The 13,805-nt window shown below is 45.1% G+C and overlaps 1 protein-coding gene across 1 annotated transcript in view; it reads right to left on the bottom strand.

Annotated features, from left to right (window-relative positions):
* The window catches only part of mgat4b (alpha-1,3-mannosyl-glycoprotein 4-beta-N-acetylglucosaminyltransferase B), a 155,174-nt gene that overhangs the window by 65,555 nt on the left and 75,814 nt on the right, over window positions 1-13,805 (bottom strand). Inside the window, exons 3-5 of the mRNA XM_046030013.1 lie at window positions 11,332-11,511; window positions 7,196-7,339; window positions 2,357-2,490 (exon numbers count right to left, since the gene is read on the bottom strand). Of these exons, the coding sequence (XP_045885969.1) occupies window positions 2,357-2,490; window positions 7,196-7,339; window positions 11,332-11,511 (458 nt within the window). The remainder of the gene's footprint in view (window positions 1-2,356; window positions 2,491-7,195; window positions 7,340-11,331; window positions 11,512-13,805) is intronic.

Genomic DNA, 13,805 nt, shown 5'->3' with positions numbered 1-13,805 from the left:
CTCCTGTGGAACCAGGTTCCAGTTTGGGTTCAGGAGGCAGACACCATCTCCACATTTAAGAGTAGGCTTAAGACTTTCCTCTTTGATAAAGCTTATAGTTAGGGCTGGCTCAGGTGAGTCCTGAACCATCCCTTAGTTATGCTGCTATAGGCCTAGACTGCCGGGGGATTTCCCATGATGCACTGAGCTCCTCTCTCCTCTACTTTCTCTCCCTCTGTATGCAACCTCATCCCATTATTGCATGTTACTAACTCAACTTCTCCCCTTTCCGGTAGTCTTGTGCTTTCTCGTCCCTCTCCTCTCTCCTCCTATCACTTCCTGCAGGTGTTTCTGGCTCTGGAGCTGTGGAGTCTGGATCTGTGGTTGCGGGTCACCTGCTGCCCCCGTGTTCCTGCTCGACACCCTCTGCTGCAACGACTATTGTTGCTAGTCTTATTGTTATTATTGTTATTATAATCATTAACCCAACTATAAATATCTGTACCATTTTTCGCCCTCATGCCCAACCTGCACCCTGAGCCATGGTTCTAGCTAAAGGAAGTTTTCCTTGCCTCTGTCCCCAAGTGCTGCTCTTGGTGGGAACTGTTGGGTTTCTCGGAGATAACTGTTTCTGTGATTTGGCAGAGCGGGGCAGCGCTGGAGCTTTGGACAAATGAACACCCGCAGTCGGACCGTATTCTGCTCAGATAACGAAGCCGTTTTCTGCCGGGAGGAGCTCAGAGTTAACTGCTTTCATGAAAAAAATATGTATTTTTTGAGATTAAAACGTTGATTTATCTTCACTCGAGCTTCTCAGCAGCGAGCTGCCGTATTTCTGGCCCCACTGTTGTTATTGTAGCTGCAGAGCTCTGAGGGACAACTTCGTATTAATACAGACCAACACACTGAGAGAAAAGTAAAGCCGCGTTTCGACTAAAAGTACCCGGGACTTTTAAGTCCCCAGATCTCTTTTCAAGGAACTAAAAGGTTCCTTCAGTCCGCTGTTGTGTGTGTTTCCACCGCGGTCTAAAGACCTGCGAAGATTACGCAGATTAACCAGCTGGCGTAGGCTGTAGGCCTGCACGCCGTACAAAGAGATCCTTTTAGAAATGAACATCAGATTTGATGGAATGAAATTAAATTTGTAGCAAACTTTATCGTGTGTCTCTTCATTACACTCCCACACAAAAAAACTGCTTTAACAGTCAAACACAGCCTGTAGTTTTTCATAACAAACTGGATAAAACCCTAAAAGAACTCCGGCACAGAGAAAGCAACACAAAAATAAAGTGGCGACAGTTTGGAAGGTTATTAAAACATTTCCAACAGATCAGCTGCAGCATCACGTCGGAGGAACGGGATGTTTGACGAGCTTTATGACCTGCTGGAATCAGCTCTGTGCAGAAACCTCCTGACTGATGAAAACTTCAAACAACCACTCAGGACCCAGTATTTAGCCTAACTCCATCAGCTGTTGGCTGTAAACACACCGCTGCACGCCGGCTGCTGTTTCCCAGCAACACATTTAATGCCGCCGTTCGATCTCAGGCGACGTCGGCGAGACTCGTGCGGCTCTCTGACTGCTGGTCGGGATTTATTGGTTTGCAAACAGCTGTGGAAAAACAGCCGACATTCTCCAGTTAAAGCCTCTACTCGCCCATTCAGAAATTCACTGCAAGGCAAGCCCCGCCCCCCCCAAAGTACCAGTACTTCATAAAGTACTACCCCCCGAGCGGGGACTTTTTGGGGGCTAAAGACCCTGGAACCAAATTTAGACCCTGGTCCCTCCGGTGGAAACGCTGTGAGTCCCTCCAAAGGTTCCTAGTTCCTGGGTTTAGTTCCTTTGGTGGAAACACAGCTTAAGAGAGGAAGCTGAACTACCTGGTAAGTTGATTCCCGCTGTAGTTGTACTTTACTATGAAAGAAGTTAGCATCGCCCTGCTCGAGCCAAAGTCCATTCGGAAGACAAACATTTTAAAAGTTGTTATCTTGTCATCTTGCTGACAGACCTGACAAAGCATGACTTCGTATTTTAAACAAATGGGTATCGAGATGTCGTTATTTCAGCATCAGCTCCATCCGTTTATTACGTTACGTTTTTATTCGTGCTGTCAAGCTGTGTGCGAACACTCGTGCGAGTAGTCTCGTGGTCAAACTCGAGCGATAAACACGATGGGAATTTAATATTTGGGTTGTGTGTGAAACCGACATCAAAGTGTGACGTGTGATGAATGACAGCATGCACTCTTCATGCTAATGACATTTCACAGCTTACATATTATTGTTTCACTTCTGAGGTTAGCATTAGCACTGACACTGTGTTGGGCTTCACCAGCTAAACCACTGACCTTTGGAAAACATGTGAGGGAGCACTGACCTCTGCGATGAGGACGACGATGACGCAGTCCTCTTTCTCGGCGGCGCTGAGCTCTGACATCAGAGAGCTGAGCGTGTCGGTCAGGTAGGAGTGGACCTCCCTCTTCACGCTGGGAACGCCCATCACTATGGAAACTGCACACACACAGAGGAGGAGATTGTACATGTTAGGAGGAGTTCTCGTTTTTCTCGTTTAGCAGCACGGCTCCTGAGCAGTGATGATGGAAATCTGAAGAACAAGCAGATGGAGGAGAAGCTGCAGGAAAAAAAAGAAGCAGCGAGAAGAAGAGTGACGGAGCTCAGAGTCGGGAAAGATCCATCCTGCAACCGACAGGGAGGAGGTCAAAGGTCACAGCAGCCTGTAGAGATGGTGTGTCTTTATAGGCCGACATTTCTGCCTCTTTTTGCTTTTGTTTATTTGAAAAGGGCCAATGTACACTGATCTAATTTCAAAACAAATGTTAGGCTGCGTTCAGACTGCAGGCATTAACGCTCAATTCAGATTTTCTTCCCAGATCTGATGTTTGTTTCACATTATAGTTTAGATGTGGCCCATATCAGACTCCAGTGTGTCTGTCCGCGGCCAGAAAGTGACAGCATCACGTTGTCGTGCAGAAGGAGCAACAGAGGTTAGCTCCGGTTAGCTCACCAACCCTCCTAATTTTCATTCTCGTCTCACAGCTCACATTTCTCCCGACAAGTGTTCAGAACTTTCTGTCCTTTTTACTGTAATTTCTCGCGCTGTGTAACGCAACTGCTCCCCAACTCACTAAAGTTACACTCCTTCTCTCTCTCTATTGTGAAAAGAGCTGGCGGTCTGGTGCATTTCAGGTGTAAGAAAGGGAATCTGTGAGCAGATGATAGCGAGGTAGAGAAGACAGAGAGACACATGTATAATAAAGGCTTTTTGTGGAGCTTTGTCGTTCCGTCTACAGCAGAACTGCTGCTCTAGAGTGACGTCAAAGTCGCATCAATTCCAACCTGAGTGTCCAGAGTGTCGCATTTAAAAAGATCCGATCTGTATCGGATTGGAAAAGATCAGAATCCACGTGACTTGGCCTGTTCACACTGTCATAAAAAGATCAGATCTGAGTCCCATATGGGCAAAAACCTTTTATTTGGGTCACACTGGCCTGCAGTGTGAACGCTGCCTTAGTGTACCCGGTTTAGCCACAGGCTAGTTTTTATCGGCAGATGTTATTGGCCTCTGTGGATTTAGCAAAGTTCAGTGTGTACAGCAGTTCAGAGCAGGCCAGGTCTAACCCGCAAAGTCTACTGAGTCCGGCTGCGTCACGTTACAACTGCAGTGGGCTAATCGCAGCCATTATAGTAAATGCTTGTGACTCTGCTGTGCAGAGAATACGCAGCAGATCTATTTTTTGATGGAAGCCGTGTCAAGCTGCACAGAGCAGATCGAACCGGAAAGGAAGTGAGACACAGAACGGCAGAGAGGTCAGACTCCCGATCGTAAAACAACAATAAACACAGTCAAAACAGACAGAAAAACAACATTTAACTGCATGGGGTCAAAAAAACAAGCACTGATCACCAAGTCAACTAAATCTAAACATGTCAGCAAAATCAGGCAAAACGCTCTGATTCTGAAACGCTCCCTGTGGGATCTGCAACCGTGCAGACGACAGAACAGAACGGGGTCACGGAGAGCCCTGAAGGAGGTAGGACAAATTAACAACAAGTCAATAACATCGCCGCCGGGCAGAGGATGGAACAAAACCCTGGCGCCGCCGTAACGCGACGCAGCCGGAGTCAGTAGACTTTCAGATGACTCCCCCCAAACCAGAACTCTGCCCAAAGCCACGCCCACACAAGCAACAGAGATGTTCCTTCTATCATCTGATTGGCTAATCAGGTCTAACTCTGTCAGCGACTCCCTTTTCTTTCAACAGGAAACAGAAGTCTCTCATGAGGCGAGTTGGCGGCTTTGGCTCCGGAGGCAGAGCGGGTTTCCCCTTTCTCGGAAGATCGGGCCTGGCGCCCTCCCGTTTTTCCCGGGATTATCCCGTATTTTCTCATTCCATCCCGCTGTCCTCCCGTTTAAAGATTTTCCTGTAAATATCCAGTATTTTTGACCTTTTATTATTTCTATTATTATAACGGGAGTCCCTCGCAGGGATCCTTTCCATGATGCTGTCTAAAGTGCAATTTATACTTCTGCGTCAAATCGACGGCGTAGCCTCTGCGTAGCCCCCTACCCTACGCCGTCACCTACGGCGTAGCCTGACGTGCACTTCCTCAAAAATGTAACTACACGTCGAGTCGACACGGACCGTAAGCTCTGTGATTGGTCTGGGCAACTTCGCAATGCCTCCGAGCTGACAGGAAGTTCCCGTGCTTTGAAGTAACTTTTACTAGCGGCAAAAACGGCGGCTGTAACACGGTGGATCAATATATTTGACCGTCACAACCTGAGCGAAATGACTCGTTTCGCTATCAGAATGTGATCCACTCGGTCGGAAACATTTGAAAAGGCTGCACCAGCCGCACGTTTACAATTTAACCCCCATTCACGTTAGCGGAGCGCTAAACCGGAACTTAGCCTGCTCGGCCAGCAAAAGTCAACACAGTGGACGCTGTAGCGCTGCTGCCGACTAGCGTTTGGGGGTATAATTGCTGATTGACAGACACGGACGCACAAGTATAAATGCCTGACCCTACGCAGGAGAATAAATGGGCCTTAAGTCTGGTGTAACAGTCTTGAGCCTGTCGCTGGCAACAAGAAGCTCTTTCTGTGGACGCCAAACAGGGCCCAGGCTTAAAAATACTGGAACTACCCTTCAAGATGTTTTACTTTCTGGTTATCGTTTCATTTCCTCTACCGGTTCACACCGCATAGTCTGACTCTGTGCTTTGTTCCACTGACATTAGCTCATTATGTATTGCTTCTTCACCTCCTCCTGCGATGTAATGTGCAAAAGAATCTGAACATAAAAAAGGTGACTGCATGAGTAAAGCTTACGTCGGGAGAAAAACAAGCTTAAAATGAGAAAAGGCTTCATGGTAAACTGAGATTGCAGGATGTTAATAATTAATAAAGCTCATGGGATGTTGGTGGGTTCCCTGTAAAAACTGGTATGTAGAGTGACACAGAGGAGGTAAATAAAAGTCACACGCAGAGAAGTGTTTTCACGTTCATTATCACTGCAGCCAGATAAAGTCAGACACAAATAGTGTTTCTCGAGAGGTTGGAGTGTTTCCAGGAAATAGATGGAGCCACAGACTGAATAGTTCATTGGGTCGAGTGTTTTTAATTACAACGTCCAATTACACAGAGCCGGCTGGTAGCTCCAGTGGCATGAGACTGTGAAACGTTTCCACAAACACAGAGCAGTTCCAAAAGTCTGGGAGCGGTCGACGTGTCCAGCAAATACACAGAGCCGGCTGGTGGTTCAAGGAGCTTTGGAGGACAGCTGCAACCATCAGTATAGGTTAATCGATTAGCTGTCAACTATATTAATCGCCAACTGTTTTGATAATCGATTAATCTGTTTGAGTCATTTTTAAAGAAAAAAAAATCCAAATTCTGATTTCAGCTTCTTACATGTGAATGTTTTCTGATTTATTCACCAAACAACTAATCGATTAATCAAGACAATAAATCGACAATGAAAACAATCCATTTGTTGCAGCTCTATTTTGGAGAGGAGGCCCAAAATGAAAAAATGAATATCATTCGATATCGATAATTATCAGGATAAATGTCAGATCATATTTCTTTCCAGTTAGATTTTTGCTCCTGGGTAAAAGTTAATTGTGGTTTTAAACTTTTCTTTCTGCTCAGAACAAACACTTGATGCCAAACAGAGGATCACAAATCTGAGGCAGAACATTCAGAACTATTCTGATAAAATCTGTTTTCAACAAATATAATTTTATTTAAAATTAAGTAAAATGTTGTTTTCAGTCTCTTTTCCTCAACAAAATAAACATCTTAACAAAAACATTAAGTGCTGATTCGTTTGTGAATCAAATGAATTAAATGAAACATTTATTGAACATTTGTTTTATTGTTGTTGAGGATAATTATCATTACTGTTTAGTTGCACAGCCCTATTGGAGAGTGAAATATTCAGCAAATACACAACTGAGGACGAGTCAAGAGGTCAAAGTGTGAAAAGCAGCCGACAGGAAAAGAGAACATGAACAACCAAACCCCCCCCGGCCTTTTATCTGTACATTTAAAAGCCTCTGTGTCCTGATTTAACCTGATTTTCTCTCTTTTATTCTCCTAAAAACTCTTTATAGAGAGCCTGTTTTGATTTAAAAGCTTAACATATAAATCAAATAAATCTATTTACATTTCTTGCTCTGTTTCTTCTCTTGATTTTTATCTCTGTCCTTTACGGCACAAAATACTTTCTGTCTGACTAACCTGATTTAAATCAGGATCATAAATACATCTGACTGCACAAACAAACCCACACCAACTCATATCTTACATTTCCTGATGCTTGTTTCTGTTTGCATGCCCTCTGCATAAAGCAGGCAGTGTCAGGAAACGGTTTACTAAGCAGAAACAAATGCTTTATATATAAATTAGACTTGACACACACACACAGTCTGTGACCTTGCTAAAGCGTGGTTGGCCGAGCTGTTTGTTTTACGCCCCAGGGGATGTGGGGTGCATCGGGGGCCCTCAGTGAGCTGTTTCCCCAGGGAAGGTGCATCGTGCCTGGGTTGCTGGTTCTGTTAGGGTCCCCAGGCCAAAAGTGAAGGTAGGTGTGTGTGTGTTTGCTTATTTTCTCCCTGCTTTTAATGTGAAAGAGTAACGTGACTCGTGTTTATTTAACTTTATGATCTTTTTGCTTTTGTTAGTTTTCACCTCCGGTGCGTCCCTGTCCCAGGTGCACGGCGGGCAGCAGGCTGTCCTCTCTGTTCAGAAGGTGAGGAAGGTGATGGAAGATGGAGGGAAGCTGCAGGACGTTTTTACTGCTGCTCACGTTCCACAGCTTCATCCTGGTCTCCTCTGAAACACAAAACACGGTCGACCAGGTGAGAACACACTGAAAGCAGATGAGACCAGCGAGTTGAATTACACGTGACCAGATAGATCAGGTGAGGTTTGGCTCAGCAGGCGAGGCCACGTTACACCAAACCAGAACAGGTCAGGTTAAACAGCCCCTCCAGGGTTTCGCAACACAACTTTTAACACAAATTCAACAAATCCCCGTGAATTCAGCGCCGCTTCCCCTTAAAACACGTCAGCAAACTAACTTCCTTGATTAGAAGACGCAGCAGACGTGTGTGATACCAACGTTTACCTACAAGAATCTTCTTCTCCAAAGCGGGAACCAGTTCTGCAGAACTTGCAGTATCGTGGTCGAACATAAAGGAAATCGTCTCCTGACGAACGCTTTGAGAGAGAACGTCAGAAACTCACGGAGGACGTCAGAGAGACGCTGAGACACAGGCGGCTGCATCCCGAGGAACGAATCAGATGCTTGAAACATGCAGGGTCAGGTTCAGGTTCAGGGTCAGGGTCAGGGTCAGGTTCAGGGTCAGGGTCAGGCCCGCCAAGTCCTGCAGGGGCTGTTTAATGATTCAACTACAATTCTAAAGGTAAAAATATCAGTTTTCACTTTCATTCCCCCTAATTTCATCACAAAAACGTCACAACTTTCATTTTTCGAAAAGCTGCTCCAAAATCCGGCATTTTAGGCAAAGTCCAGGAGGGACCGTTCAGGGAAACAGGATGTAACATCGTCAGGTTTCAGTTGGCTTTAAAGTGTTGCAGATTTGGGTTGGTTGGGTGTTTTGGACTTGTTTTCTGTGTTCATTCCCCGCCCTTGTGTTCTGGTCTTGTTTTACTGTCTGTGTTCTTTGCTTTGGTAGGTTTTGTCAGCAAGGCACTAAAGTCATCTGTGTTTTATTTTGTGATTTCAGGCCTGGTGTATCATGTGAGCTTTACTTCCTGTTTTCATGTGTCACTGGGCCTTTCTCAGTCTGTCTTCTTTTGTGGCCAAAGTTCTGTCCCAATACACAAGTCTGCATTTTAGCAAGAACGGTAAAAATTCCCGGAAGTGTTCTTGACACGCCCATTTTACCCAGGATGCATCGGTTGGTAACTTTTGTGAACTTGACGGCAGAGATATCCCAGCATTCATTTTGGCATTCGACTGAGGGCTGAAAGAAGCTGAGAGAGAGAGAGAGGCTGACAACACAACGTTTTCTACTGTTTTCATACGTTACTTCATCACTAAATCCACTTCTGAGAAGGTTTGAGGCGAGAAATCAGCTGTGTAGATGTCGAATATCCGCAGTTTTACTAAAAATGATGGCGAATCGAAAATGTGCTCAAACGTTTTCGGAGTTCTGACGCTCCACAACCGTCAGCAGGGGGAGCTAGAGAACCGGCCAGATCAGCTCACAGAGGCCTCAGACACGCAGACCTGCAGCCAACACAGCAGAGTCCAGGAAGTAATTTCATAAAGTTTGAACTTAAAGGGGCATTAAGTAGTTTTTCAGTGAAATTACTTATTGTCATTGCCTTGTTGTCAGTGGGCTCAAAACTCACTTGATGAAGCCCACGCCTGTTTTCTCCGTTGCTTGCATCAGCCACTATTCTGCTTTTAACGTGAGGTCTCCGGGGCGGATTCAGCCCTGTTCGCGCTCCCGAGCCTCTCAGACTACAGCGGCAACACGGCAGCTAACGACATGCGGTCCGCTAACGCCGTAAAACAACCGGCTCACGGCAAAACACAGGATCCAAAACAGCAGTAAAGGTTTATGTGCTGAAGCCAATCAGACCAAACAGGTTCAGATGATGTCGAGTAAGAACAAAGTGAGCATTAGTAAAGCTGCAGAAACACAGAAAGTCACGTTAGCTCGCCAGCTAACACCGAGCAGTTGCTAATGTTATCCGGTGCAAAGTTATATCGCTTTCCACTTTAATTCACCAACTAACGCGACCCACGTTCAGTTTAGGTTTATTGTGGTTTTACCGATACTCAGGTACACAGCTTCTCTACCTCTCAGTCGCTGTAACTAACATGACCCACATAATATACAACCCAGAGGAAGAGCCATCCACTGACACTACAGAAAAGTTACTTACTGCAGTCTAGCTGTTATAAAGTGTGACACAATCTCATTATGATTCAGGAGACGGTGAAAGATACACAGATAGTAAAGATGGTTACTGAAAGCAGCAGGCGAGCTAACGATGTAGCACGTCGGCTAAATGCAGTAAACGTACTGTGATCATGTAACGAGCGTGGATTAGTTCAACCTGCAGCTGATAAAACTATTGCTGTAACGTTGCAGTGGGAGTTTACCTGAGTGTCCAGCATGTTGTGTGAAGCTGGCACTCTGCTTTTTTCTGGGAGGACTGAGCCGATATGCGGCTCGCTGCGCTGAATGACGGTGTTGATCTGCCTCTGAGACGGGAACGCTGAAGTAACAGAGCCTGAACATGTCTGAGTGAAAAGCCACAGCCTGCATGCAGGTGTTTCTGCGTTTATTGCAGGATTTCTGTATGAAAGCGGTTGTGTTTTGGATTATACTCGCTCATGAGTTCAAGCGAGCACGCGTATGAGCACACGCCTGGTTGCAATCTTAGAACCGCGCCGCTAGTGGCCGCTGAAAACTCCATAATGCCCCTTTAAATCAAGAGACTTCTGAATGATGTACATAAAAATCTGGTCTCGTGAAACTAAAAACACAAAACAGAAATAGTGTGAAAGGGGACAGTCTTTGCTTTATTATTATTAATATTATTATTATATTAGACATCACATTGTTGGTGTACAGTAGAGTTGTGGTCACAGTATCTGCTTTTATTTTACATAATTTTATTTAGGTGCAAATATATCTTGGTAAATTCAAACCTACAATAAACCCGATTCAGAGCTTTTTGTTTTGGGGGACGAAGCCCGGCTGTTATAAGCCTCAAATACGCGGAATACTTCTGTTTATAGTACTTTCTGCAGTCAGCTGATGGACACGTTCCACACATGCCCTTAGAGAAATGCAGGCGGCCTCTGTGCTGGGGGTGTTGCGCAAGAACGTTCTCCCCAAGAACACTAGTCCATTCTTTGCGTTCTTGGTTTTGACAAACACCCCCCGTCTCTCTTTGCTTCCTGTGTCGGCTGTCTCTGATTGCTTTAGTGGATTCACCTGTGTCTTGTCAGTTGCTCGCTCCTTCACATTGTTGTTTTCACATGTTCAAGCCTAGTGTTTTCCAAGCCTGTTCTCCAGTGTTTCACGTGCTTTTTTGGACTTACTTTCTGTTGGACTTCTTGGATTATTCACCTGTTGTGTTTTTAGAACTGCTCACATCTCCTGTAAGTTTCACCGTGTTGCAATAAACTCCTCTATCACTAGTTACTTCTCCGTGTCTGCATCTGGGTCCACAGCCTGTGTTCACCAGCGTTCAGCCGGCAGCTGAACGTAACAAAGTTTCTGACATCCGCCAGAAACACGTTTCTAAAAGCATATTTTTATATTAGTTTCTGTTGGAAGTCCCAGTTCACACTCCTGAGCTTATGCATATCAATACCTATAGGCCTCCAGAGTGTATTTCTTTTGATTTCATTAACATAAATCTCAATGTTTTTACTCGTTCTGTTTAACATGATATGAGGTCAGAGGTTAATGTAGTGTATCACAGAGTGACACTGAACTTCTGTGTGTGTGTCAGAAGAACAAAGTTTGGGAATAAAAAAGGTCTAGTGTTGTTGAGCAAGTGATTTTGAGCAAGTATCAGTTATTATTTAACTATAATTCTAAAGCTTAAAAAATATCACATTTACCTTTGGAGGTTTCACTCATTCCCACAATTTCAATGCAAAAAAATATCTAAGAACATCGTAACTTTCATCGCTATTTTTTAGAAAAGCTGCCGCAACAATCGCAAAAAAAGGCCCCCAAAATCCTGGCGGGTCAGATTAAAGCAGACTGACTGCAGCAGGTGATATGAAGTTGGACCAGGTGAGTCCCGGTTGAACAGGAAACACTGACCGGAGAGGCTGCTCCAGGTGCGGTTGATGTCTCTCAGCGCCTGTTTCTCGGCGATGGCCCTCTTGATCTCCTCCAGGACCAGATTCAGCTCTTTGGAGCGCCGCAGGTTCTCCTGCTCAGCCGAGTGGAGGCGCTCCCTCAACGCCAGGAACTCCCTCTGGTAGATATCCACAACATCTCCTGCAGAAGAGGAGACGAGGTTATTAACGGGTTTCTCTCCTCTGGTGTTTGGAGGCGGATTTACAAACACATTGTCTGGTTTCAAGAGACACAAAAACCAAAACTTATGTTTAAGCATTTGTAATAAACTGAGGCCTCTGACCTCAATTGTTTCAATTGATTACTTCATCATTATTATATACACTGAACAAAATTATGAAGGCAACCCTTTTGTTTTTGCCCCCATTCATCATGAGCTGAACTCAAAGATCTAAGACTTTCTCTCTGTACACAAAAGGCCTATTTCTCTCAAATATTCTTCACAAATCTGTCAGTGTCAGTGAGCACTTCTCCTTTGCCGAGAGAATCCATCCACCTCACAAGTGTGGCATATCAAGATGCTGATCAGACAGCATGGGGATTGCACAGGTGTGCCTTAGGTTGGCCACAATAAAAGACCCCAGGCTGACCACAATAAAAGGCCTTAGGTTGGCCACAATAAAAGGCTACAAATTTTGCACATTTTAAAGTTAAATGCATTAATTTGGTGCAAAATTAAGAGGCTATGTATGAAGAACTTTGCACTCTTGTAAACAATGTCATGTTCTAGTAAACTATTTAATCATAAACCTATTGTAGAGCAAGAAATGGTGATGAAACAGCAACAAAAGTCAACAAATTTATTTAATGTTTTTCCAGCAATCCTAAATCAAAGAATAGAAGATAAGTGATATACCTAACATTTACTGTTGTTGGTTTTTTTTTAACTTTAAATGGACACATGTAATATGTTTTATACTTTCTGTGAATATAATCCAATTAATCTTATTTCCATCCTGTACAGACGCCTTATTTTTAAGAGAGATCGTTACTATCGCGCTACAGTGCACAGTCTATCTGTTTTAGTTCTATGGCTCATACGCACAGTTGACAGCTGCTCTGTCAACATCGCAAGTCAGCTGCCTCGCTGCCTGCGTCCTCCACTGTCTACAATTCAGCACTGTAACTGTTGGGCATCATAAAAGTTCTCCGTGTCCTCTGGCTGCTCTGCCCCAACTCTCTGGGATTTATTTGCTGATGAACACGGCGTGAACGGGACTGAACACAGAGACCAACAGGGAATATTGTACCGAGGTGATTTACAGAGTTTGTTGATGGACAGTACATTTACTTTTTGCTAAACCCCTAACTGTATCTGTCTGTATCTGTAGCTAGATAACTTAGCTTGGTTAGCAATGCTGCTAGCTGTCCTTTATTAGCCGAGTTAGCCCCGGCAAGAAAACGACCTTGGTCCTGTAGTCCCTGTGGTCAAAATTGGCCTCTGTCGGTCTCGGAGGCTGTGTTCGGTCCAGGTCCAGCTGCAGTATTTACTCACTGAGAGCTGAACCAGTCCGCACAGTCTACATGACAGCGTGGGGCGGGGGGGCGTAACATGAAGACTTCACAGCCTCGTGTGCACGTGTGCACTCCAAATGTAGGTGCGGCTCCTTCTCACAGAGGAGAGACAGAAACACTCAAAGCGGTTCTTTTCTAGTCAGCCACAGATGGAGTGAATGTGCTCGGAGACAGTTCAGCAGAACAGCATCTGCAAACGGCGACACTTGAAAATTCGTCCACGCTGCCGACATGCCAACGGAATTGTTGGGTAAAAATTATTCAGTCTTTTGACTTATTAGGCCAATTAATTTCAGTGGCCGAACATCCCTGGTGCTCGCAATTTTGAGTACAGCGTTTATATTACTCAGCGCCTTCCACTGGCTCCCCGGGGCCTCCATAATCAGATTCAAGTCCCTAATGCTGCATACAGAGTCACTGCTGGGTCTGCACCATCTACCTAAACTCCACAATCCAAGTTTACATTGCTTCTGGGCCACTGCGCTCCTCCAACGAACGCCGCCTGGCTCTGCCATCCCTTCACACAAAGCGACCTCAGTCCCTGTTCTCACCTGTGACCCCACGATGGTGGAACGAGCTGCCGCACGCCATCAGAGCAGTGGCGTCCCTCTCTGGCTCCAAGAAGCTCGTGACAACTTTGCAGAGAACACTTCCTCTGATAACATCTTCTTCTTCTGTCCCCTTACAAAACTCTTGTATCGATTGCACTTTTTTGTTAACTCTTACTTGTTTCCCTTGGTATTAACCCCATCGATGCGATATGCGCAGAGATTAGCCAGAGATTGGGACTTGAGTTTTAGACTCGGATCCGACTTAAGTCGCACACACAGTGACTTCAGACTCAACTCGGACTCGAAGTGCGGGACTCGTAAACAATGTTTACTTTAGGAAGCGTCTGATGAGCGTGCTGTTATTCCCCT

Source organism: Micropterus dolomieu, linkage group LG19 (genome assembly GCF_021292245.1).
Source record: "Micropterus dolomieu isolate WLL.071019.BEF.003 ecotype Adirondacks linkage group LG19, ASM2129224v1, whole genome shotgun sequence".
In the NCBI taxonomy this organism is placed as follows: Eukaryota; Metazoa; Chordata; class Actinopteri; order Centrarchiformes; family Centrarchidae; genus Micropterus; species Micropterus dolomieu.
The sequence above is the reverse complement of the archived record's forward strand: the minus strand, read 5'-3'. Positions and strand labels throughout refer to the sequence as shown.